Below are 27,071 nucleotides of genomic sequence, written 5' to 3' on the forward strand. Positions count from 1 at the left end.
TGTGCAATGTATAATGTGCAATTTACTATTTGATACCCTGAGCAATAACCTATTTCTCTATATTTGACACCGAGTGGATATATATATATATATATATATATATATATATATAAAAATATCCATCTATATAAATACCCATGTAAAAACCATTTGCAATAACTCAGTGTAATGATCCTACTATGAAAAAAAAAAAATCTGTCAAATGTGGACCCACTGTATATACTTTATATTTTTCATGCACCTTTTTCTTCCTTTGGCACATTCTTCATCTTTGACTATTTGAGCCGATGTAACGAGTAACTCTCTCCACTGTGAGATCAATAAAGTCAATCAATCGATCAAAATTATATCTGATAAAAAACACTATGGCTGTCTACTTGTGGTTGATGTTGCTCAAATGAGTGACCAAGCTGTACCAGCTTCTGTATTAAGACTAAATTGGATGGGTCTCATGGGTATAAAAGGTTCTGTTTGCACTGGAAAGTGCAATGTTGCAGGCAAAGTAGGTCAGATAATGTTGTTTTGCATTATGAAATGGACTGTAACTGGACTACTGTATGCAGTTGCTACATTTGAAAAGTGATAACTCAAGCAAGACTAGACAAGCCCTCATTCATTGTGCTTTCTACACTTCACTGTGGTTGGAAACCATTTATTAGTCAGCCTAATTGGTAGAAAGTCACACTAGAATTATGGAGCTTCTTTTTCCATTACAAATTACGTAGTATAGATATTAAAACCACATAGAATGACTAATGTCAGTTGTTAATACAGCATAAGCACATGTCTTTTATTACTGAGGGATAGAAGGTGCTCTCAGCCTGGTTCCAGATGCAGGGTAATTAAACAGTGGTTAGTGGTTGTCCTATAGCGGCTCTGCCGGCCTGAAAATCCTGTGCTGGCACATCATCAGTAAAGAGGGGTCAGATTCCAGTTTGGGCATGAACTCCTCTGATCTGCCTTACTGCACCTTCAACTACTGAAGTAGATTTGACATCCAGTTGCTTTCATACCGTTTAAGAAGGCATAACTAAACACCCGATGATCTAAGCCGACGGCTCGTCATAACACATGGCATCTGTGGGAACCTGTCTCTACCAACAGCACGATCATCAACCCCTATCACTTTTGCGTCATTGCTGAAATAGATTGTAATGAGATTTTAATTTGAAGTTTAAGATGTGAAGAAGCTGTCTCCATTTGCTCTTGCCAGGAAGATTAATGTTTTCGCATTAATCTTGAATTCTGTACATTGGGATATTTTTACCTTTATCTGTCAATTTTGACACATTGAGTGATTAATTTGTACCAGGAAGTGGCACAGTGGAAACTTGAATAGAGTACACAGGGAAGCCATGGGGAGAATAAAGCATCGAAAGGAAGAAAAGGGAAATTTGAGACAGTGATGTAAGGTTTAGAAGAAAGAGGGGATAAAGTATTTCAACACTTTCATTTTATTCTGTTGGCAAAAAGAGCCTTGTGCTGTGCCTAAACTTGCATTAGTTCCTGTAGTTTCTAAAGTTCATAGTACAATAAATACAACAATAAAGTCCATAAGAAGGTAAAGACAAGTGGGGAGTTTAATACACTTTTTTTATTATTTAGACCGTATGTGTGGTATTGATTTGAAACTATGGCTGGTGTGCTTGTGAGGACATCTGCTAGTGTTCAGTGTAGTTAGCACTGTATAAGGACAATTATGGGTTTCACAAAAACTAATAGTAGGGTTGTTGCGCAATGGAAACATATTATTATGCATTTGACTTGTTATATTTCAAGCTATCTATCAGAGCATACTATATGAAGAATGGATTCATATCATAGCTTTATAAGTTTATAAGTTTTATATAAAATGTAAATTATTGAATTTACAGGTATGTTTGTAGAACGTTGCTACAAATAATGTTTACCATTATTTCTGTGTTTACCATTGCAAGATGCACGTTTTATATATATGTATATACGTAGAGCTATATATGTATATATTTATGTTTGCATATCTGGAACGTGTAACAAAAGTAATTTCCCTCTGGGATTATTAAAGTATGTCTGAGTCTGAGTAAGTTTCTGTTCCTGCAAACACATCAACTTTACATGGAAACATGTGCATCTTGCAATGGTAAACATTATTTGTAGCAACGTTCTACAAATATACCTGTACCTTGTTATTCTAACAGCAATTATTTAATGCTCAAAAATATATATTACCTGACAGTATGAGGAAAAAAAAAAAGGGGGAACATTTTCTGCTTTATACAGAATTAATATTCAGCATTTTTAGGTGTTCAACAGAAAATAAATGAATTTTACCTCCAGCTAAACCATAAAAAGAAACTTATTTTATTGAAGTTATGATCACCTTTCCCTTTATTGATAAACTTAATGTATTCAACAGTAATTCTCATTAAGAAACCAAACCTGTTTAGGGTAAATACAATGAAATTGTTGATGTTTATAGATCTTGCAAGATCCCAGACCTCTGAAAATTGTTGGTTGAAAGTAAAGTTTTATTTATTGTTTTCTTGCCAACAGGTTTGTCACCAACAGAAAGGATGAGAAGCTTAAGGTCTCCAGTCAGGTCTCCGATACCAAAACTAGGAAGCCCAATTCCCCCTCCAACGACTGGTCTGCAGAAGCTGCCCCAATGCACACGCTGCTGTAATGGCATTGTGTAAGTATTTTACAAGATATAGTACAAAGATAGGGTAAAAAAATGATAAATATTGTCTCAAACTCCTCATTTCAAAGACTCAACTGAGAGAAAAACCATGCTGCATATTATATTGTTATTTTAGATATAAGTGTTGACTGTGGAAACACTTAAGCTGCATCTGGAAATCGTATATCTTCTGCCTGTTTTGTCACGTCCCCTGTGGTCATAAAGTTTTAAGACCCAAACCATGCTAGGTGAGTCAAGGTTTTACTCTGGCTGGAATCCGTGAGGTTAACTCACACCAGTCAACCTGCACCAACAGGCCATCATTTCTCAGAAGACGTATTTTAATGATTAATCAAAGCCAAACTCCACACCCTTTCCCATGCACCCGATACCACATAGCCGCATGCTTCTATGTACATTTATAAACCAACACACAGAGACACAGTCTGTTTTCCAAAGGATAAGCAAAGGGAGAAACCCCCAAACCCACCCCCACCCCAATAAAAAGCTGCCACAGGTAGGCGATGATGTCATGAGCTTATATTACTGGTTGACAAGAAAACATTGTGGGGGTTTGCCAGAACAGAAATCCTGTTATGACCTCGGAGCACTTTACAGCCAGCATGTATAGAGCTTTGTGACAAGGGTTCATACAGCCAGCCATGTGTGGTTTAATTGTGTTTAAGGAAAACACACTGCAGTCCAGAAAGTAAAACATTAAACTGCTATCACAATGTATCTTATCTTTGCATATCTGAAAACATGGTATATCTACATCTAAAAGTAAGTGCGTAATGCAGTTTTTATGGAATGCTATATTAACATAGTTTTGTAAAGTGTGTGTCACAAGTGATTTGGCCAGTGTGCTCCCGCAAAAGCACAGATGTAGGTAGACTTTCTGTGACCTCAAAATGTATGCTCTTTCCTAACCTAGTGATTCCCTCATAATCTTGATTTAAACTTTTAACCTCTACAGAAGTGCATCTCAAGTAAAAGACAATTATATTGTGATGATGTCTTATACTTTTTTATCACAGTTTTTGCTTCACTACTTTTTTGCAACTCAGCAGGTGCTGTTAAGTTGCTGTTGTTCATTAAATAAACTTTAAAGTTAATTGTTACAACAATTTAGATTTTGAAAGTCTTTATTATTTATACTTGACACCATTGTTTAGGTGTAGACCAGTTGCACATATTGCAGTGCTGGATTGCATCTCTTTTTATCAAGTTGCTTTGGCAGGAAACTGTACACAGAAATGTAATGTTATGAGTTTAATGCCTAAAAGGAGTTAGTGTTTTTCTTGGACAAAAAAATAGCAGCTTTTTAACCTGCACCTGGAGTTTGGTCAAGTTAGATTTATTGCCATCCTTAGATCCAAGCTGCGATGCTCAAGCAATGATAGAAAAGTTATTTTTGCCTTTGAATGCACTAAAGCATCCTTTGAGAACTTCCCTGATATAACATTTGGGTAGATATATATCCAAATGTGCACAGGGTTTAGGTGGCTGTAAAAGAAGACATTATGGCTCATTTGAATAGATATTGGTTGAATAAACAGCTGTGTCAGTTTATCAAAACTTATTACCTTTTAAAGTCAAAATACATAGTCCCTGCTATGATACCAACTCCGTGAGCGACTCCAAATATATCTGAGTGCTTTGTTCACAATTGAATGTACCACTCCCATGCATTTTCGTGTTTTTTTTTTTTTTTTACTGCAGTCCCTTTGAAACTCTAAAAGTTTAAAAAAAAAAGTGTAGCTGTGACTCAAGGAGGCTGTAGGTGGTGGAAACCCAACATTTCTTTATTTTGAGCTTAAGAACATGATAATCAAAACATAATAAGCACACACCCATAGACACAGTGGCTCTGAATAGCACACGCCCCAAAAAAAATAAACATGATGAATCATTTGAAAACTTTGCAAATGTGAAGTAAGATTTATTCCTGTCTAATTTAATCAAAAAGAGACACAAAATTATGCATAAGTGTGCAAAACTTTAAATGAATACTTTTTCAAACCACCTTTTGATTTCCCCCATGCATTCAGTCTTATTCAATAGAAGTCTTTGTCTCAGATCTTGTCTCACATTTGGTTCTGGACTTCGACGTCCTTCTCTTAGTAAGTCCATATTTTTTATTTTTTACTTATGGCCAGACTCACCGTGATAAATTAAATCCTTATTGACTTTTTGCTCTATAGCAGAAAATATCCACCTTAATATAGAGGTAAATTCCGTCTTAAGGAGAAGTTATATGAGAGCATTATGGCATCACTACAGCGTGTCACAGTTGACATGGCATACTTTTTGCGAATTATCCAAACATACCTTTTGAAAACATTTCTGAATGCATTTTGTTTCACAAAAAACAACAACAAAAAAACAAAAAAAAAACAAGATGTTTATAGATTTTTAACGAGTGGAAATGTTTTTTTTAAGAAGAAACCACTTCTGTCTTGTGGTCAAACTGTTTAGCTTATGTCAATAATACTAAAGATTAATGGCACATGTGCAAAACAACAACAACCAGAAAATCTCACAAGATGTGTTTCTATCAGATTTTTCTAATTCACATTTAGAAGTATCACATCAGATAAGCTTGATGGAAGCGGCAAAATTTGATTAAACTCCCTTATATTCATAAAAAATTTTCTGCGCTCAATTAAGGTGGTTTTGGCTTTTGCAAAAAAGAATTGATGCACGGCACAGAAGATAGAAACAGATCTGATGTAGCAAACTTTTACTGAAGTGACGAAACAGCTGTTCAACAATGTTGGGCACCTTTGCAGTGCTTGGTTAATACGCTTTAAACCTGAATTGTAAACAAAGGAAGTTTGCATTTAAATTTTTTGTTAAAAGGTAGGATTTTCCTGAATTTTTTTAAAGACCTGGCCTCTCCACTTTAAATATTCATATTTATGATTCAGGCTTTAAATACTGTAACCTTACAAACTGTGTGCTGCAATATAGTATATAAGCGGCTTTTGGCTTTATGTCTTTTTTGAAAGGGAAAGTATAGTAGAGCCACTACGTAACTTTTCTAGAAAGAAAGAAGGAAAGCTAACCCACTTTGTTTCCTGTGACTTTTACGCAGTGGCACCATTGTAAAGGCCCGGGACAAACTCTACCATCCAGACTGCTTCATTTGTGATGACTGCAGCATCAACCTAAAACAGAGAGGCTACTTCTTTATCGAGGACAATCTGTATTGTGAGACCCACGCCAAGGCTCGAGTCCAGCCACCTGAGGGCTACGATGTTGTGGCCGTGTACCCCAACTCCAAGGTGGAGCTGGTCTAAGATGAAGAGACTGGCTTTCGTTTGCATCAGTAATGGGAAACAGAACATAGTAGAATTAGGCTACTGAGCATCCTAGCCAGCACTGATCAGGCTCTGTCCAGTAGGACTGCTGATGTTGGATCAGTTTTGCCTTCTTTGGTCCGGAGAGTTGTGTTAAACTTTAATGATCCCAGATCAGTACTCTCACACTGACAGGTTTGATAAATGCTTTGCATAGTAAAATATGTAGACAGGTTGAGGCCTGGAACTGATGAATTTCCAAAAAACATTCTCCTGAAAACTGCTATCATTAATCTATTGTGTTTGAACCTAATTCAAGAGAAACAGCTGAATAAGTTTTGCTCATACTCGGAGAACAGTATTCATGTGCACAGTCTGATAACAATCAGTTCAGTAGCCTGACATTCTGTAATTTAGAAAATTCTCAAGTACACATTGCAAAAAGAAGAAAAGGAGAATTCAAAAACTATTTTGTTTCTTGTTCTTTTATAATCTGCAGTTTACACTCCAATGCAGTTCGCAGGTGTCTGTAGTTCAAATGTTGGTTGAAGGGCTTAAATTGTCATTTATCACTGCTACAGGTAAATATTTTACTCATGCTGCTTCTAACTTACTGGCAGTTCTATTTTTAGACTTTTCAGTTTTGCAGTTAAGGCTATTTTTCTCATATTAGCTCACTTTTCCACAGCTCTCACATGAAATTTACTATCAAATGTCATTCAGAAGCTTTGTAAGCAGATTTAAAGGAATGTATCTTGTAGTAAACACCTTTGTATACAAGAAGAACTACTCGGCCCTACAGTTATTTTCACCTCTAGTAAAAAAATAAATTATTTTCACTGCAACACCAGAATCTTTGGTAACAGGGAGTTTGGTGTCAAATTAAATATTGGACCTAGTCCAGCCTCGTTTTGCAGTTGTCTTAAAGGTGCATGGTCACGCATGACTTTTTGAAATGTATACGCCAGCAGTCACAGTTTGTTTGTCTGTTTTTCCTCATTGTAATAGTACATAAATAGACATGAAACAAACATCACAAGTAGATATATTGATCTGTTCCTACTTTGATTCTTTTCCTATTTTTGTTTGTTTGTTAGGAACAAGAATCTTGTTTTTTCTTGGTGTTCTGATAAGTGGCTCTGGGGAGGAATCACTAGAACTAATGAGTTGCTGTAGATTAATTGTTTTTTGGTTAATATTTGCTCTTTAACTTTAGGCAGCTGTTGCTTTACAGCTTTATTAAGTAGCTGCATTCTGATAGCTCCTTTGCTCTGTCTGCAGATGCCGTACATGTCTGTTTATGTCTGTTCATAAAGCCCGGTGCTGGAATTCCATTTAGGCTCAAAAAGGACTTAACACTATTAAGACAGTCGCTTGGTGTATTTAGCCTTATTTTATGATCAATTGTTTTGTTTTGTCTGGGCATATAGCGTGACTATGCACCTTTAAAACTTTCAATTGTTGTTTTGAATATAGTGTAGGTCAGAATTAATTTTGGCACATGGCAAATGTAGTTGCCAATATTGCCAAGGGCGCCGTAAAATAACCGTATGTGCAGAAGATTACCTGTTCAAAACTTTGATAAATAACAATTACTACTTAGTTTTCAAGCAAGTTTAACAAGTAACATGAAAATGATAAAAAACCTGAGTTTTATGACAAATGAACTCTCTGTCCCAGAGCCTGGAGACGGGCCATTTGGAGCAGATTATAAAGGTTATTCTGAGGATGTTTTCTTTCCTTTGCACCTGACTGGGAGAGGAATTTCAGTTATCGCTGTGAAGCATTCCTTTTCATAAAAACAAGAGTTCCCTGGGTATTTTTAAAGCCTCCTCGGGCTGACACAAGTATCCCCTCTACTTCTCCTGACAGCTTTTAATATGGCTTTGTGCATTTGTGTCCAGAGACAAAGCCATGGAAAAACGGCTTTAGATCAAACTTAAAACTTGTAAACGGGGAGTTCACTGCCTACAACATGTGGGAGTAATACCCTCCGTTTCGGTTTTTCTCGGAACAGCATCTACTTGGAAGAGAAAAAATTGACAGAAGTTGGAAGCAAGCATCTTTTTTTGTCTCCATCTTACTGTGAATTCATGACTCTGATTAGAGCCAGGGTCATAAAGCGAATGAAATATGTTTCGACATTTCCTTTAGGGAGAAAGGACAAAGTGTCAAGAGGGGATGAGAGACCAGAAACGAGTTAGATGACATCTAACTTCCTTTCTTAGAAGAAGAAAAAAAAAGAATGTCATTTTATGACCATGAGTGTATTCCTTTTTTGCAAAGTGAAGTGAACTGGGTGGACAAGAGTGATTTCCTTCATTTCAAACAGTTTTTTAACATCACTAGTTTTCAAATCTAAAGTAAAGAGTGCCTTTTGTTGTAGTTACTCATTTATTTTAGCTTTTTTGCTTGAAATCTTTAAATTATGTGAAAACCTTTAACATTACCACACCTGTCTCTGGTCATGTATATATTTTTTGTTGGGAATTGCTTTAACACGGTATACTTGTCACTCACAAAGCTTTGGCATTTAAGATTTTTCTTTAAAAAAAAAAACTATTTTTTTTCCTCTTGTATTTAACTTATTGTCCTGCCAACACAGAAGTTTGTTTTCCATTTACTCTTTTTTTTTTTTTTTTTTCTTGGTTTTAAATAAAACAAAATCTGCAAAGCCATCACGTGTTAATTCACATTTTTTCTGGACCTGTCTACATGATTACCTAACAGAAAATCTCCAAAACACAAGTCCCTTCCATTTGTCTTACTTATACATTTCATTTTGAGACGTTTCATATTTTTAATCTGCATATCTTGCAGTGTAAAGACTGCAGAATTTGTGTCATGTATTACAATTTCTCAGACTTGCACAGAGGCTGTATATATATGATCATGTTTAAAATAATCTTTTTTATAAAGTTAAGAAAGAATGTCTGGTTATGATATTCATCCAGTACATTTAACTGTGAAGTCTTGAAACGAATCACTAAAGCAAATTTAACCATATTTTTAAATTCCTATTCAAGGTGCAAATACAAAGTAGCTAAAAATTAGGAAAATATGAACAAATCAGTCAAATTAGACAGGAAAAACAAAATGATAACCGAACCAAAAAAAACTGATTGAATGTATCTCATCAGTTCCATTTTTCCCCCCCCATGTAGAACCAAATAAATAAAAAAATAAAAAACACTGAACCGGGCTCCAGTTCAGATACAGTAACATCCAATCCAATTACTTTATTCAGTTAACTTTATTTAACAAGTTTATTCAATCAAATTGCAAAGAGTTCATTGTGACCCAGCAATGATTAAATCCATACGTGATTCTCTTAATTAAAAAAACTTAATATGAATCTAAACTTTGCTTCAATCCTCCAACATGAACACAGTGAGAGTTAGATGTATATATTTACTAATAATGTCGCCATTATGACCTATTTATTGCACAGTACAATATGTTTCTTTGAAACATACTTTTTTTTGTCTTGCAGCAAAAAAATAGTGACTCCTTTTTTTTTTCTTTTTTTTTTTAAATCAAGTACACAGAGTTTCCCACACGTGTCTTTCAATAAGAATTCCAACATCATGATCAGAGAGAAAAATCCTCTACTTGCTGCAGGTACCATGACTCTTTGGACAATCTGATACTGCTTGTGAAGAGAAAGAAAAACAGAAAAGAAGTGTGATAATCTGCCCCTTTTCAGTCCTTCAGGTTTATACCACAGATTAAGTGCAGATAGTCAACAAAAATATACAACCCGGATAAATGCTTGTTCTTTCCTTAGCCCACTTTCTGATTTCTGCTTTTGCCTGATTTTGTCTCTCTAAAATATTCCATATTATGGAATATGGAATATTTCCATATCATTTGACTCAACAATGGACAAAAATAACCTGAGCAAATACAAAAAAAAAAAAAAAAAGATTTTTGATTATCATTTTCTTTATCAAGGAAAACAGCTATTAAAAACACACTGGTCCTTCTTTTTTTTTTAGTGTTTTTTTTTCTTTCAAAACCTAAAAACAGTTTGCTCTTGGCAGCACCAACTTTCTCATCAAACTTTAGTCTAAAGTGGACATAAGTTTTTTTACATGTCTGTGGAGAAACTTTATGGTGTGTTGGATAAACCTGTAGCATTTCAGGTAAATTTAAGCTCAGCCTTCCTCTGAGTCAGTCAGGTTGAGTGGAGGTTGGTGCGGGTTTAATAAAATCAAAAAGGCAACAGAAACAAAATCCACGAGCCAAAATCCAGGAAACCAAAAACTAGGAGATGTCGGGTGAACCCACATATGGGGGGCAAAGTAACAACAAGAAGCCAGCAATGATAAACTGCAGAGGAGGTGTATATATGGGGGACAGGACAAAAATGGGCTGATTTGGAGCAGGTGTGGATAGAATTAACTAGAAGGGAGCTAGGGGAAAGGAGACTGGCACAAGGGGGCAACAGAGAGTAACTCAAGAAATACAACCCAGCTTAAGTAGAACACAAAATTGAAAAGAAAGCAATGACCAACAAAACAGAATGATATAAATAACAGAAAATTCAAAAAGAAGTCCAAAAGGGGAGAACCATAACAGAGTCACTCATAAAGATATTTTCTTTGTTCTAGACTTGGACTTGCTTGTGTCTTTCAAAATATGTGCTAATGCAATGCTAGGTGAAGGTAAGTTTTAAATCACAAACTAATGGCAGAATAATAAGTTTTTTTGTGACCTCTTGGTCATTTTTTTAGATTAATTACTTAAAATCTATTAGCTAACCTGTAAGAACAAACTATATATATATATATATATATATATATATATATATATAGAGTTAGAGTGATCTTTTAAATCTAGCACTAACCTGGGTGGTTAAATTATTTTATAGAACCCAGAAATTGATTATTTGTTGTATTCTGAATTTGCCAAGGGGTCTCCTTCATACAATAACTAAGGTGCAAAAAACATATAAATCCATGAATTGACAGCAAACTCAAAAATTGAGCTGAGATACAAAATCACAAAATACATGGGAGAAAAATGCTAAAAAAAGATCCATGCAACAAGTCAAGATGTTATGATACATTTGCTAGTTAAGAAAAACTAGCTCTTCATAGCGGCAGTAGGCAGTACCGGGGTGTGGGGGGTTGCTTCCCCCTTCTTAAAAAATCCTAAAAATCATCCCGCTTCTTAAATGATCATCCCCCCATACCATCCCCTGTGACATTTTATTACTGAATGTGTAAAATTTCTACTATGTATTAACAGTAGTGGCAATAATATTGCCCTTTATACATCTGGCAGGCTGTGTGTTTACAATTAGCCTCAACAAAATAAATAAAATCATTGAAGCGGCCTAACATGACTATGAAGCTGATCCCAGGGGGAAATTTATCCTCTGCATTTGTCCCTAACTCTATAGGGACAGTTAAAGCCATGCCAGTCCAGGTACTGACTGCAGTTCTACTGTAAGCTGCCTTGATCAAAGTCAATGACGGGCATACCTGACATGTTGCTTTAGGTTTATAGACTATATTAATTAGGCTATGTACAGTATGCCTAAAAAAAAAAAAAAAAAAATTCCACCATCCCTCTTCTTTTTTATTTTTAGGGGTTAGGGCTACAAACCACTAGAAGGAAATGATCAACAAGTCAAATGGGACTTAATAGACATAACTACAAATTAATGTGTATGAACCTGATCCGCTGCAAAAACATTTTTAAATGCAGTTTAGAGGACATTTTGATGGAAGAAGGAAAAGTTTTTCTTTTAAATGTTTTTCCAGCACTAACTCTCTGACCATATGTTCATGTTTTTACCAACAGACTGATCCGATATGAGTGGATGATGATTTCCCCTAGTGGTCTGGAGCACTTCCATTAGGCAGGGCTAGTGTGGTGCGTTTCTAACTTGCTGTTTGTGTCTTTCTGTTTTCTGTGATTACAGCATTTCTCCTTTGCAGCGGGTTTCCTTTGCATAGGTTTGTCTTTTAGTCTTATTTTTGTGTTTACTAGTCTAATTTTCTTATTTGCTAGTCTCTTTTTGCTCTTTTTTAGTGTCATTGTCGTGCTTTATTACTTTTTGAATTGCTGTAAATTCGTGTTTGCACCCCTTGGCCACTGTGCACGCATGTTTATGCAAGAGCTGCTACTTTTGAAGGTTTATTACATAATTATGGCAAAACATTTTCATTTCTGAGTTTTCAAAGATAATTTACAAAAAAAAATAAAAAAATATGGGAGTACTTGGCCCACAAAAGACTCCACACATTCTCTATCAATATTTAGTAAACTTTGAGAATAAACACATTCAGTTGCTAAAAAACACACCTTTGCTTTGCAGACTGCAACATTCCTCTCACGCTTGTTTGGTTTTCAGTACACTATGTTCTTTCATCCGGGGTCAAATTCTTTCCACTGACCTCTATGGAAAAAATTTAAAAGGTCTGCTACATTGTTTATTTCTATCTAATATTTTTTTTTACATTCTCAAAAAGTTCTAAATACATAAATAAAATAAAATAAAATATGTTTATCATTACCAAGCTTCTAACGTATTGAACTTACTGTATGCATCTTTTATGCATTTTGTTAACATTTCTAAATGGTTTACTTGTTTCTAAATCATAATTTTGTTACGTGTTGGCTTTGAATAATAACAGAATTTAAAGAGAACAATGCCTTTCTTCCTTTGCGTTTATTGTAAAAAAAAAATACTTAAGGTCTGTTTTGTTCTGTTTTCTATATTGTACCTTCTTCTTTATCAGTCATTGCAGACAGGAAGCTCAGTGAGACTCCAATATGCTGCCATTAGTCATTTATACAGGCTAGGTTTAAAAGAATGGTTGTTTCTAACTCTTCCTATAAGATATATCTTTAACAAACAGTACAAAAAAAACCCCAAAAATTGAGATTAGCATCACGTTTAGCTTAACAGAACAAATAAGTTTCACAGATTCACATTTTAATTTTGTTTATATACTATAACCACTGTTCATGTTGTTTATCAGTGTGTTTCACTAAGGATGGTGTTGTTTGCGTCTTTGCAACACTGGTCAGCTGTTTATCTATGATTAATAGCTCAGTGGTTTCTTCACTTTTAGAAAAAAAATAAAACTATGATACTCCCTTGATTAAAGAATAAACACATAACTTGTAGAAGCAAAGCATATTGTGTCAGATTACAACTGTTTTTATAGCATTTCTAAAACAAATGTTATGGGAACATGGGATAGAAATGTAAGCTGAGACATAGACTCAAATCTTTACTTAAAGTAAGGTATGCTTTGATTGCCCTAGTCATGAATTAGGTACAACAATCCACTGTTGCCTGACCTTATATCTTTTGATCAACTTTTATTTTAAACAGTGTTAAGTCTTAATTTTCTGCTAACTTGACATTTTCAGAAACATTTTCTTTGGAGCAAAGTTTGTCATCTTTGTGTACAAGCAGGGTGAGTGTATTGACTCATGAGAGAATGGAAGAATATGCAAAGAGCCCTAAGTACACTCTTTTATATGATAGAGGATCTTTTAGGCTCTGGGCCTGTCTCTCTTAATTAGACCCTTTGAACCTTTTTACAGTAATAAACCCTAAAATCTTAATATATAAATATAAATCAAACGTCTTATCAATGTGTCATCAATCGGTATTTCATACACATAAAACCAAAAAAGCACATGTGCAGAAAACTTTAATGTAAGAATGCATACAAAGGACAACAAAGACAACCCAATGAGATTGTTAAAAAAAAATGCCCCCTGGATGCTTCCCTCTGGAGGCTTTAGGAGTCCCATAACCCAGCCAGGCTAGAAACGAGTCCTTATTCAGCTTGACACCATCCCTTACTGCTGGTGTCCACCACTGGGTTCAGAGATTGCGGCACAACAGGCACTGCAGACCTTCCTTACAGTCAGAGCTACGGGCGGCTGCATCGAGGATGGAGGCAGAGAACATGGCCCACTCAGACTCCATGTCTCCAGCCACCCCCTGAATCTGGGAGAAATTGTCCTGGAGGTGGGAGTTGAACACATCCTTGACCAGGCGTTCCCAGCAGACCCTCACTACTCACTTGGGCCTGGCAATTTTGTACGGCTTCTTCCTCTTCCAGTGTATCGAGCTCATCACCAGGACCTGATCTGTGGACAGCTCCACCCCTCTCTTCACCCGTGTGCAAGAAATGCAGCCGGAGGTCAGAAGATATGACTGCAAAGTCGATCATTGATCTCCAGGCTAGGATGTCCTGGTGCCAAATGCACAGGTGGACATTCTTATGCTTGATTATGGACAATCCCTGACCTGCACAGAAGTCCAATAATGAGATACTGTCTGGGTTCAGAGCTGGCGGGCCTCCCATTCACTTGTGTCACAGTTACTTCTCACATGGTCATTGAAGTCCTCCACTGGAATCCTTGGAAGAGTCTTTATCCAACCTCAGACTCTTTCCCTCCCTGTGAGGTGACATTTAACATAGTTTAAGTGCCCATGGATGGGGTAGCAGAGGCCTTAGCCTCTGACTGCCGCCCAATTCTCTCTGCACTGGTCCCTCATGGTTCCCCCTTCATGTGCTGCCCTTGCGTTACTCCTTTGGACTGGGCCTCACCGGATCCGGCAAGGAAGAACCCGACCACTAGGTGCTTGCCAACGAATCCGCACCCTAGGCCTAGTTCTGCCATACCGGCCGAGCCTTGATTTTTTTGGTCTTAATAAGGGTTTTTGAATCGCTCTTTGTCTGACCTGTCACCCAGAGCCTGTTTGGCTTGGGACACACTACCAGGGGCATTTAAGAAAAACATAGCCTCTGGGATCATCCTGGTACTGAATCCTTAATAAATAAAGTTTAATTCAAAACTTTTAATAAATTCAGAAAAAAAGCTATATAGTTATTTCTTAATGAAATTGCTTAATAATTCTGGGTCCTTAACTGGCTGTTTGCAAGGGAAAAAATGTGATGGATATAAGTCCCTGTGTTTGATAAGGCCCTGTGTTTATTGATTCTAATGTAGAGCTTTTCTGCTCCTTTCCAACCTTTTCATGGTCCAGTTGGGTCTTTGACGGGATGAATCTAACACTTAGCTGTTGTTTGGTCCTCCATCCACTACCCTGAACAAGACACTGTGGGGCACCTAGTGTCCCTGCCCTGATGACTCATAGCTGCAATTACCTGTGTCAGATAATCATTATTCGGCAATCTAATGTCATGGATGTTGGTTTTGCTGTTCCTGCAGCAAAAGAAAATGTTTTTTGAAGGCATTTTTTCAAATTAAATCCTTTTGTAGTGTAGAGTTAATCTCCTTTCCAGTTCTGATCATGAAAGCTTGCAAGTTATTGTTTGTGCAACAAAAGACTTGGACTTCATTCTGTGGACATCATCATTCTTTTTAATCCTGCATGACTATGTGTATGTATGAGAGTGCTTGCACTGCAAATGTGACAGAATGCATTTCCCTTGTTCTAATCTGACCCTCATTTTGAATAGAACTAATTAATACCAAAATAAGCCTGAAAAATAAAAAAAACAAGACCAAACCTTTAAAAATGGTGTGCTTGGAAAGTGTCCTGACAACATACCTTTTAGGTTTATTTAATAGACTTCGTACTACTGAATGTGTACAAATATTGGACGAGATATGCTAAACAATTCTGTTTAGGAATTCTTAGTTCTGCTCACTGTATTATCTCTTTGGATCCTTGCCAACAATATCCAGAATATACAGTAGATGTATCTGTAAGCATTATCTATGTCTGTCTTAGATATATACCTTACAGATATAAATAGCCAAAGTGACCGGCCACAGCTTACCAGACTGACCTTACTACATTGTCAGCTAGAATTCAGACATATGCAACACATCTCTGCCAACTCAAGCTAGTGTAAACAAGAAGAAAAAGAATGTGAAAACTAAACAGAGGCTCATGTTTTATTGCTCTGGACAAAACATGATTCTGAATAACTTGAGTAAATCTTAAAATCCATCTGCATTTTTGGTCAAGAACGACACTAACATGACTTAATTAACAATTACGCTGGAAAGCATGTTTTTTATTCGGATCAGCAAGATGAAATAATAAAAAAAGTTGATATTTCTTAAAATTTCTAAATTCTTTTTTTACATTAGTAAAACCCTAACAATAGACACTTATCAGACAGGACAGTGTTCTCCTAGTGCGTGATAGCAGTGCACTTGTGCTCTGAGAAGGTTGCAAATACCAGGTTTAATCCCCAGATCCTCCACTCTGGGTCTCTGAGCAAAACCCTTAACCTCTGATGGCTCCCCGGGCGCCACACAATGGCAGCCCACTGCTCCCCAAAGGAATAGGTCAAATGCAGAGAGTGAATTTCCCCGTTGTAAGACAATAAAGCAATTTACATTTGTTTTTTAATATTTTCTATTTAAGCATAGTGTGCAAATGGCCAGTGAAAAAGGTTTGGGAACTTTTTTTAATTATGTTTTTGTTTTATCACCATCATGAAACAGACAGATTGGGTTTTCATACATATAAAAACAAGGACACACATATTTTCATCAAAGAAACTGAGAGATTGAGCAAGCTCCAGATTTTCCGTCCAGCAGAATCAATCACCCTTCTCTATATTGCCATCTTGCTCAGACAGTGGCTTGATTGGAAGACTGCTGGCTTGATTGGAAGGCTGCTGGCGTTTATGATAACTTGCAACAAGTCTTTTACAGAGCTAAGGTAGAATTTTGGCCCACTCTTTGTTGCAGACCTGTTATAATTTTGCCACAATCAAGGATTTTCCAAGATGAACACCCTTTATGAACCTATTCCAAAGTATATCAATAGCATTCAGATCAGGACTTTGACTAGACAGCTCCAGAGTCAATATTTTGTTTTCTCTTCAGCCATTCAGAGGCTATCTTGTTGGTGTGTTTATATCATTATCCGGCTGTAGAAGTTGGTATTAACTTGAGGTCACAATAGATAGACAAGCATTCTTCATAAGTATTTTTTGGTAGACAACAGGATTCATTGTTTCATTTGTTACAGCAAGCTCCAGGTCCTGGACAACCCCTGATCGTCACACAACCTTATTTTGCTGTTTGAGTGTTTTTTTCTCTTGAACAAAGTGTTACTTTTATATGAGATGTAATTGGACATGCCCCGTTTTTTGTTGTCAGTGTTTTGTTATCGTCAGTCCAAGTCAAAATAATGTTTTCTAACTGTTTTGGGGATCATCAATACATGTTTCATAAGCAGTGTTTTTTGTGTTGGAATGCTGCCATGCAGCCCATTTTTGCTCTCTTTGTTTATGGTAAAGTCGTGAACACTGAGCTTGACTGAGGAAGGTGAGACCTGCAGTTTTTGGATGTTGTTGTTGGGCCTTTTGTGACCTCTTGGCTGACCCATGGCTGTGCTCCTTGGGTAACTTTTATCAACTGGTTACTTGCTGTCCAAATAGTGCTGGCAGTAGGAACAAGGAAGGAAAAGGCGCCTCCATGCTTCCTATCATAGCTCATTTAGCATCGGGAGCTCCTGAGGTTCCTATCTGGCACTGGGGAGCTAGTGATTGAGCACAGCTCTAGCCCCTCCAATGTCCCAGTTCCTCTTGGGCTCCAACTCGGAAACCAACCTGGGTTCCCAGACTTAAACCTATTGAGTGTTACCTAATGTTAGAGTTCTTGTAAAGTCTTCCTAGTTGGGCGAACAGCATTTGCTGACCGGTGCTAATTGTCTCCTTCCCTGGACCACATATTTTTTCACCAATGGAGTCAGATAGTCTAGCCCCCAGACTTCCTGCTTTCACCTTTAACTTTGGTTAACAACAAAGTTTTGCCCTTGGAATAGTTGTGCCATTTGATTTATAGTGACTAGCCAAGTCCAAAGGAAAATGTTTGACAACAGGAAAACTGCTTAGACCTCCAGGTATACTTAACAACTTACAGTACTTTGGTTGTCGGCAGTCTTCTTTTCACTTTTGTTATGTTTTCAGTTTTTTTGTTCTTCTCATCTCATACAGGTGTTGAAGCAGACTTCTAGATTTACTGTATATTTAGTTTTATCTCTCTTCATGCACCCTTTCCTGTCTCTCTCCCCTCTTAATTCTTATCCCCTCTTTCTTTCTAACCTTCCTTCAATCGCCATATCCATTGTATACATTTTTACTCCCTAAATAATAAATGTTTTTCCAGGTCAGTTTTCTAAGCAAAAAAAAGGCTTTGTTGGGCTACTATATAAAACTTGGAACTCAACGCTAATTCTGACATTTTTAATTGAAAAGGCTTCCTGGATGGGAAGCGAAGCGTCTTCAGACTTGGAAAGCAAAGTCCAAGTTTTTTGGGTTTTTTTTTTTTTTGCTTTCCTTTTTCTTCTTTTCAACAAACTTTTAACTTTTAAACACTAAACACAAACTACAGCAAATTCATAATTTTTTAACAGAATATTAATCAACATTTACAGTTGACTTTGTTACTTTGGTAACAGAGGACTCAACCACATCACAGCTGTTAGTGGCAACAAGTAAAATTACTCTCACCACCCACTATATTACGCACACCATACTAGTAACGGGTTGTACCCCCTTTTGCATTAAGAACTGACAATCCTTGTCATAGATTAAAAAAGATACTGAACACAGTCCTCACAAAGTTTGGTCCATATTGACTGAATATCATCACACTGATGCAACTGGTTTGTCGGCTGCACGACTGTGACTCAATTCTCCAGTTCCTCCACATCCCAAAGATGCTCTATTGGATTAAGAACTTGCAACTGTGAAGGCACTTTAAGTTATATAGACAATGAGATGACAGTTTCATAGCAGCAGTTTAAAAGTTCACCTTTTTGCATGATGGGTCCTTAACCGACAGGTCCTTGGGGGTGATATAATTCCCGTGTGGTGATGTTGTTAGTGACACTGCAACCCTAAGTTGCTAGAGTCTAAACCACCTGCAATGGACAGGTGACACAAGACTTCCTAACAGTGAACTATGTACAACTTCAAACTCAAGGAACCATAAACTCATTGTAAGCTGGTTTAGATGCGAACATGTAAAATTGCTAGAGGCGGAACTAAGAATGCGGTCTGCCAGCTGTTCAGCTTGCGAAGTCCCCCTTAAGATCATGTATGTCATTGGAGCATAACACAAATGTTTATGATTGGAAAGTACACACACTGAGCCTGAAAGTTTTGATTCGAATTTAAAAACAGCTCAGGCAGTATGAGCTATAATGAAATGACATAAAACCAAAAAAGGAGGATTGAGATATTAGATCATGGCAGGAATCCAATACATTAATGTTCATTATTTGAGTGCTTTATTCGCTTCATTTAAGCTTAAAGCAATCTTGCTTGAACACAGCAATTTTGTTAAGCATTGTGCAATCGAAAGACCAATTAATCTCTAAATTATCATTACAACTCATGCTAAAATGCACTCCTTAAGGTTTGAAATGACAGGCAGCAATTTTTCAAGCAGTAGTTTATGCAAAACATGCCGTGTTTCTTTTGAATTTACATTGAATTTTATGACTGTCTTGCAGATGTTTTTTTTTTTTTTTTTATAAATGAAACACCCACGAGACACAGCTTCTCTGGAGCATTAAGCACAAAAAGAGTCAAAAATCCTGAGGCTTGACATCAGTCTGCTTTTGTTTTGCCTAAATGTGAATATTTCATTGAAAGAAGACAAATGAACGCTCTGAAATCATTCACTCCCACACAGTTTACAGCATTCAATCTGCATGTAAATTTCATGGATTGTATAATTATAGTTGTTTTAAGATGACACAATGTTGAAACACACTCGGATATGTGTGGGAAAAAGCCTGCATGAAACCCCAGAGCTATGTCATTTCACCCGAAACCATGAGCTCATTTTCATATTTAGCCTTATGAATTTAATTTACAACTTCCAATTTGATTTATGTGTGTTCAAGAGTCCACATTTTCTCTTGGCTTTCAAATTTAGCAAATCAAATTTAGACTTGCAGCTGGGAAACTCTGCTAGTCTACTTGGAGCTAAACATGAATCTCACAGAACCACAGGGTAGATTGTGTCATGTATAAAATAAAGCAAATCATGGCATCATTTAGCTCCAATTTGATGATTTTTTTCCAAAGATTTTCCAAGTTCTGCATGGGTTTTCTGTGAATACTAAGGCACAATTGGTGGTGCCTCAGGAAATGAAAAAAGCAACCACTAGTATCGTATTTACACTCTTGGTAGATTTTTTAATTCATATTATGATGGTTCAAATGATAACATTTGCAATCATTATAAAGATTATAGAGGAACAGTAGTCGTTGATATGAAATCTTTGTTGGCAATCTCGTCTAAACCAATTTGGGCATTAACTGTGACAGAGGAGCTCAACATAATTAGCCATAGTAAGTCAAAATAACATTGAGTTACAATACTTACTAATTTAATTTCAATGCAACAATCAAGACATAACAATTGTAAAAGATGGTTTACACATATTTAGGGGTAGTGTCTTAAAATAATAGTAGAAACGGCAGCTTAGTACATGTTTACTCAAGCCCCCTTTAAACCACATAAAAGCACACTGCAAAACTACCTATTTTGCCAGATGTATATGAGCTCTGTAGGGTGGCTGATTCTAAATACAGTAAGCTCCTATTCTAAGCTCCTGGTATTTCACCTTTTGTGGGGTCAACAGATCTGAGTTGGAAAGGAAGTCCTCCAGATGTTATTATGTGACAGAAACACAAATAATTCCTCCATGTCAAGCTAGGGCTACGACTAAGGTGGCTGAGGGGTGCATTTGCCATGTAAATACATGATTTCACAGCAAATAAAAAAGACTCTGTAAACTCAACAATTAGTCTAGCAAACTCAAAAAAATAGACTAGCAAACTCAAATGGAATTTTAATAGGATGACGACAACAATTCACATCTGCAAATGCTTATTTATGCCAATGGGTGACAGTAAATTCTTAAAACTTGAGCATTTAATAGATCCCACTTAGTTTTGCGAAGGATATCATTCTAGAAAGGTGAAGATGGACAGCAAATGTCATGACATCTAATGAAAGACATTACATTACTGCCATCAAATTCTTAAAACCTTCAACTTTTAGCTAAAAGGAAATGTTGGTTATAAAGTATGTGAAGCAAGGACGTATCTGCTGTTGATCGATGGCCTTAGAAATGAGATCAGTACCTCTCGCTGTGAGCTTGTCTCATCTTTTTTTAAAGCCTGAACAGCATTACAGCATTAATGGTCTCTGTGTGTTTGGTACTCTGACTGTATCTTATGCAAAATGTGATTTTTAATATTAGAAATTATTTGTTTAGACTTAATATGTTACTCTGTGATGGACTGGCGACCTGTCCAGGGTGTACCACGCCTCTCGCCCATAGACAGCAGGAGATGGGCACCAGCACCCCTCGTGACCCCGCTTAGGATAAGCGTGACAAAGGACAGATAGATGGACTTAATTTGTTATGGTACAAATATAACTCAACCCTGAGTGTTTCAGTGTGAAGCTCCTTCATAGCCACGAATCCCAAATAATAGTTTTGATAATAGAAACGTTTTATAATCTAAGGTTATTGTCTTTTGTAATTATGACATGATTCAAGAGCCTACAATGCGCAATAAAAAGAGGACTGGCTTAACTGAAAGTTTAAAAAGTCATACTTATAATTAGGATTTGAACCAACTTGTAATTCTGATGCAATAAGTCCACTCTGCAACATACAGTATGAGGCCACTTCTTCAACCTGATCACTAGAAAGAACTGTTAGCAAATCTCACAAATATAATTTAGAAAAGACCAATATGGTACAGCCGACACAGAATAGCAATTTAAACCTCAGTGAAAAGCATTTTTTTGTTTTGTTTTGGTGACTGCTAATTATTTACCTGTTTTTTGGTAGTAAGCTTTATGCCAAGTATCAGACAGGAAACTGGCAAAGATGAGTGAGAAGAAATGAACAAACGTTACTAACAGTTGAGAATCCAAAACAAGTATGATTCTCTATGGACTAATAGTCCATGCTCCGCCATGTGAAGGACCATGTGAATTCTTAGGAAAGGTAATGGTTCAAATCAATTGACAGGTTTGTCTTTCAGCTTGCATAATTGTTATTCGCATTGAAGAAACTGCAGAAGACATTGATTTACAGTTGATGAAAAGGATGAGCCATTGTTTTGTGTAATGAATGTTTGAGAAGGATGCATAAGGGCCTACACATGCACAGCCACTAATGGGTGACAGGGGGTGGGGCAGAGCTGGTTCCTTAATATTTTTGGATATTTTCATACAATTGAAAAAAATTTACTCTTTGTAAGCACCAAAATTCAGTTTGAAGTCAAAAGTCCATAAGGATTGAAAGTCACTAAAGTGAAAGGCGGACTGCCTGCAGCTTTCAGCCATGTCACTTCCTGAATGCTCTGCCTCTGTTCTACAGGGCTTCCTAAAGGCTAAATGGCTTGCTTTTAAGCATTAGAAGAGTCTCAGTCCTTTCCTTGCCAAATCCTTGCAACTAGGGCATAACCTGACAACCTTCAGCTCCAGTTTAATGACACTTTGTTTCCACCTTAATCAGACCACTTTTTTAAATAATCAAAATTAGAGACTAGCCTATGCTTTTAAGACTGCTTTGATCTAAACCCTCGAATAATCCATGGCAACCTCATAAATATACGTGTCGGGAGTTGGCCTTTCACAAAACAAGCTTTACTTATTTCTCTTTTTGACCCTTACAATTGTGTTTGTTGATATTGGTAAGAAACAGAGCTAGCAAAACCTATCTTAAAAAAATATGAGGTAAAATTAAGTTCTGTAGAAAGTTTTTTAATTCTTATACTTTTACTACCATTGACTTTTCTCAACTCACAGTAAATAGCATTTACTAAAGCCCCCAAAAAATAGTTAATTCTGCATTAAATTTGTTATATATTACAATTCATTCCCAGACATATATGAGAAAATCTAAGATCAAATTACCAGAACAAGTTAAAGCACATCATAAAAATACTTCAAATAACCCCAAAATGATTCCACAGGCCAAACCAAGTACTGTGGTCTCCAGTAATAAGTTAGCACACTAAAATTAGAATGAAAATAGCTGGCAAGCTTGAGACTGTTGGAAACCTTATATTACTGAAAAGATTTAAGCTCAGATCAGCTTCATCCCACACACCACTTTAGATCATTTAAGTACAGGCCTCTTCATTTAACATCCATGGACAATATTGGAAGGCTGTAAAACAAGGAGTAACTGTGAAATCCTCTAAAGACACTAAGATGTGTTTTTAGTTTAGCTCCAATTATATTGTATGCATTTAGATATGTTTAAATAAATGTGCATAAATCGGACCACGTTGTCCCTATACTGTACATCCTTCACAAATGTTTAAATAGTTTTGTCAGATTTGATCTATGGCACCTTCTACAATTGATGGTTTGATCAACTCGTCCCAAAGGAGGGAAACAGTGAAGCATCTGTTGACACTTGTTTGCTTAGTACTTCTATATGTCACAGGTATGGAAATAACTGATTTTCCTTCCAGCATTTATCAGTTTTTCAATGTTCTATTGTTCTACATAGCTTGTATATTTATAATTGTTTGTTCCAAGGACTAGTGGCGTTATTGATTAGTAGAAAGTGACATTTTTAACCAGCTCTTTAATGTAATATAGTGCAGTCAGAACTGGACAGAATTGCTTTTAAGTTGAGTCTGCATAAAAAACAAAGACATTTCTTAAGTAGCTTTCATTTCATCCTTAGTATATTTTTAAGCGTTTTTTTAGCTATGTATTTTATTTTTCTTAAGTAGTGCTTTTTTTTTTTTTTTTACAGAAAAGAGTGTTTCACATATAAGAAGTCATTATACCTAAAGAATCAAAACAAGAGTAACTAAAGAAAAAGCATCGGTTCCAAGTACCTTGTGTTTTACTCTTATATTAATATTGTATAACATCTATTGTTTGGAAAGGATTCTTTGCTGTATATTTAGTTGAACAGAAATTATTCATAAACATTTATATACCATGCGTTACCGAAACTCTTATAATGTCACACTTCAAACCAACCTTAAATGCTCTTTAATTATATTTCCAGATGAGATTGATAAAACAGCTTGTGTGCTGTTAAAGACAAACAGAAGGAAGGTTGGGAGGGGTTTGGCCTGTTTAATTGGTAGGCATGTTTCCGATTTTAAAGATGGATGGAAGAAGGAAATGCTCTGCGTCAACCTTGGCTCGTGAAGTGTTCATTGTTGCGAGATGTGCAGAATAAGGCTATGGTATTTGGTGATCTTGCCACAACTTGACCTCTGATGTCAGAGATGTGGAAAGGGACGCTCAGTTAGTAGGGTGTGTTGAAATGTAACCATAGAGACCAAAACCCACGGAAGGCACAAGATAAAATGTGATTTTTTTAAATATTGACTTAGAGGAAAGGTTCACTGGTACATCTATTGTTCTCAGCAGCTGAGGGGAAATAGCCAACTCTCATGTAAGGACATTTATGTGGGTGAGACATAAAAGATTTTTGTCTTTTCTGATCTTTATCAGATTAAAGTTGGAAAGGGCTTTTAAATGCTTTCTACTTTATAAAGCTAACAATAATTAAAAAAAAACAAAACATACATGTTTTCAATTATCTGGATAAAAGGAAATAAATGTGTTGTTTAAGCTTTTTTTTTTTTTAATTAACATTATCTATTTTTATCACACGCTTTTTAAATACTGCTAAAATGGCCCTAAGTGTGAATAACCATGTTGTTAGGTTGAATTTTAAATGTGTGATTTTTTTTTTTTTTTTTAACAACACTATCTATTATGAAACTGGTAGCAGTTAAAAATTTCATAAAATAATATATAATGGAATTTTTTTTTTGTCTTTCTTGTTTGTTTTTAGTTCTTTCAGGATGACAAAATCTGCTGTAGGGTCTGCCTGAATGCTGTTTGCAACTCATCTTTGAATTCAGAAATATTTTACTTCCAACTGAATTATATCTTAGGATACTGAGTAACGGTATCACCTTCTAAGAACCCAACTTTACAAAAAGAAGGATTAGGAAATGAGTTAGCAAATCCAGCAAAGTCAAATTCTTCTTATGCTAGTCCTGATTAACTATCAGGTGTCTGTTTCCTCAAACCTGTTTATGTGCTGGTTGGGAAAAATTGCATTATTACAACTGGTTATTGTGCTAGTGGGTATAGTAGACTCAATAATGGTGTTGTACGATTCAACCTTATATAACTTGTAAGCTTGTATCTGTGTTGTCTTTCAATAGGCTTGTCTAAGGTACGGTACTATGCCTGACCAGATTACGGCACCAATTCAGCTCATTTAGAATGTTTTATTCCTAATGATATAAGCGTTTTATCCCTAACCTGATTCGCACCCATCCAAATCTGAATTCTGATTGTTTCTTTGGATTAGGGCAAATTGAGCTGACTATGGAGAACAGGACACCAGCGCTGGAAAAAACAGATTTTTTAGGTTAATTTCACTCCGTTCTCTAATCCTGTAATGTATGAACAGCCTTGAGTTCAAACATTGCTGAACCCGTAGCTGTATCCTGGAAATAATAATGCCTAAAGCCCTCTCTGAAACAAATGCCTGCATGTCCTTGTATTTTTTTGTCTCTTTCTGTAGTTGAGTTGTGTCTTATTTTTTTTTTTTTTTGGAAAATTCAACAACTCTGCCCATGTTAGAGTTATTCCCTTCTAAAAAAAAATATCCCAAGTAGAAATGCTTTTAACTGACAGCTGAAGGCTTAGATGAGCCCTAAAGGTTTGCCATAAATAACTACACAATGCCATTTTTTGAATAAAATTATTTAATTGCAAGAAAGTTATAATTTTTCCACTTACCTAACTGAACAATTAAGGGTAAGATATCTTGCCTATTTGCCAGAGCAGTGTATTTTGGACAAGTATATAATATAAGCTAGCTTTTATTCTGAATGTGTATCATTTAACTGCCTAATCCAACCTTTTTAGGTTAGGCATTTAAAAAAAACGTTTTTAAAATATCTCTTACGTTTACACCACATTGGAATTCAAACTTAATCAGAACCTCTTTACACGTCATTAAACTACAAAGTGCCATTTAACAGATAGGCCGTTTCTCAATATGCATACTTGTGCGTTCTCATGTTCTCTTGAAACATCATCAGGCTTAGCTCCAGCGCTGTTCCAGTTCACAAGAATACAAGACCAAGAACGGACCTGATGTTGGATTCAGCCTCACTCTTTACCAAGTATGCATTAAAGCAGACTTTTGTGTTCTCCAGAGTGGCAAATGTCCCAGCATGCACCTTGGTTCAAGCAGCTTCCAGTGGAGATCTCACAGAGCTCAGAGTATTAAGTCAAAAGTCCATTGTTTTTAAACTGTTGTTCTACAAAAGTACTTAAGATTGTTAAAGGTGAGAACATTATACTTTTAAGCTTCATTATATGGCCCATTTACTGATTTAGTGCAAAATTATTATTTTTTTAAGTTCTGATGTTTAGAGGACCGTGATTTGTATTTATCAGACTGTAATAATCATTATTCATCCATTACATTAAGAAGTAATAATTTATTATTATCTAAAGACTATTTATAACAGGAGGTGAAATGCAGGTCCAGAAGAGTCTAGCGTGTGGTGATATCACGAGTAAATTTTTATTCCAATTGACACAGATTGGCTCTTTGTCTTCCCATTCTACTTGAGTCTGTACTTTCTTATGTTATTATAAAAAACCTATCTTGCGAGAACACGAGTGCATACTGAGTGCATAGTGAGAATCAGCCATAGTGTTTTATAAAGGTGGTCTATTCCATTCTTTCACAGTATTTGCCTTAAAATGTACTTTCTTTTTAAATAAAGGACTGTGTTCCACTCTCTCATCTGGCCTTCTTCCATTTATATGCAGTAAAAGTCTGAGCCTAAAAGCAGGATAAAAGCTGCAGCTGTGAGAGAGGCAGACTGTCAAACAAAAGTGAATGGAGTCATTCTCCAAATCATGGCCACCTCACTGGACTTTTGCAGTTGTAACCCAATTACTACCAGGCCACATGTTTCCAAAGCTGGAACATCAGGCAAAAGAGGGAAGCCCTCCTTATTTTCTCTGCAGTCACCCTATAAAACACAAATACACACACAGCAGGGTGAGAGAACCAGAGTGTGAAA

At 36.2% G+C, this 27,071-nt stretch overlaps 1 protein-coding gene across 1 annotated transcript in view; it reads left to right on the forward strand.

Moving 5' to 3' along the window:
- The window catches only part of pdlim4 (PDZ and LIM domain 4), a 56,645-nt gene extending 48,051 nt beyond the window's left edge, over positions 1–8,594 (forward strand). Inside the window, exons 6-7 of the mRNA XM_015405060.1 lie at positions 2,533–2,671; positions 5,757–8,594. Of these exons, the coding sequence (XP_015260546.1) occupies positions 2,533–2,671; positions 5,757–5,961 (344 nt within the window). The 3' untranslated portion in view covers positions 5,962–8,594. The remainder of the gene's footprint in view (positions 1–2,532; positions 2,672–5,756) is intronic.
- Positions 8,595–27,071: the final 18,477 nt, after the last annotated feature.

Source organism: Cyprinodon variegatus, unplaced genomic scaffold (assembly GCF_000732505.1).
Source record: "Cyprinodon variegatus isolate N-32 unplaced genomic scaffold, C_variegatus-1.0 Scaffold36, whole genome shotgun sequence".
NCBI lineage: Eukaryota > Metazoa > Chordata > Actinopteri > Cyprinodontiformes > Cyprinodontidae > Cyprinodon > Cyprinodon variegatus.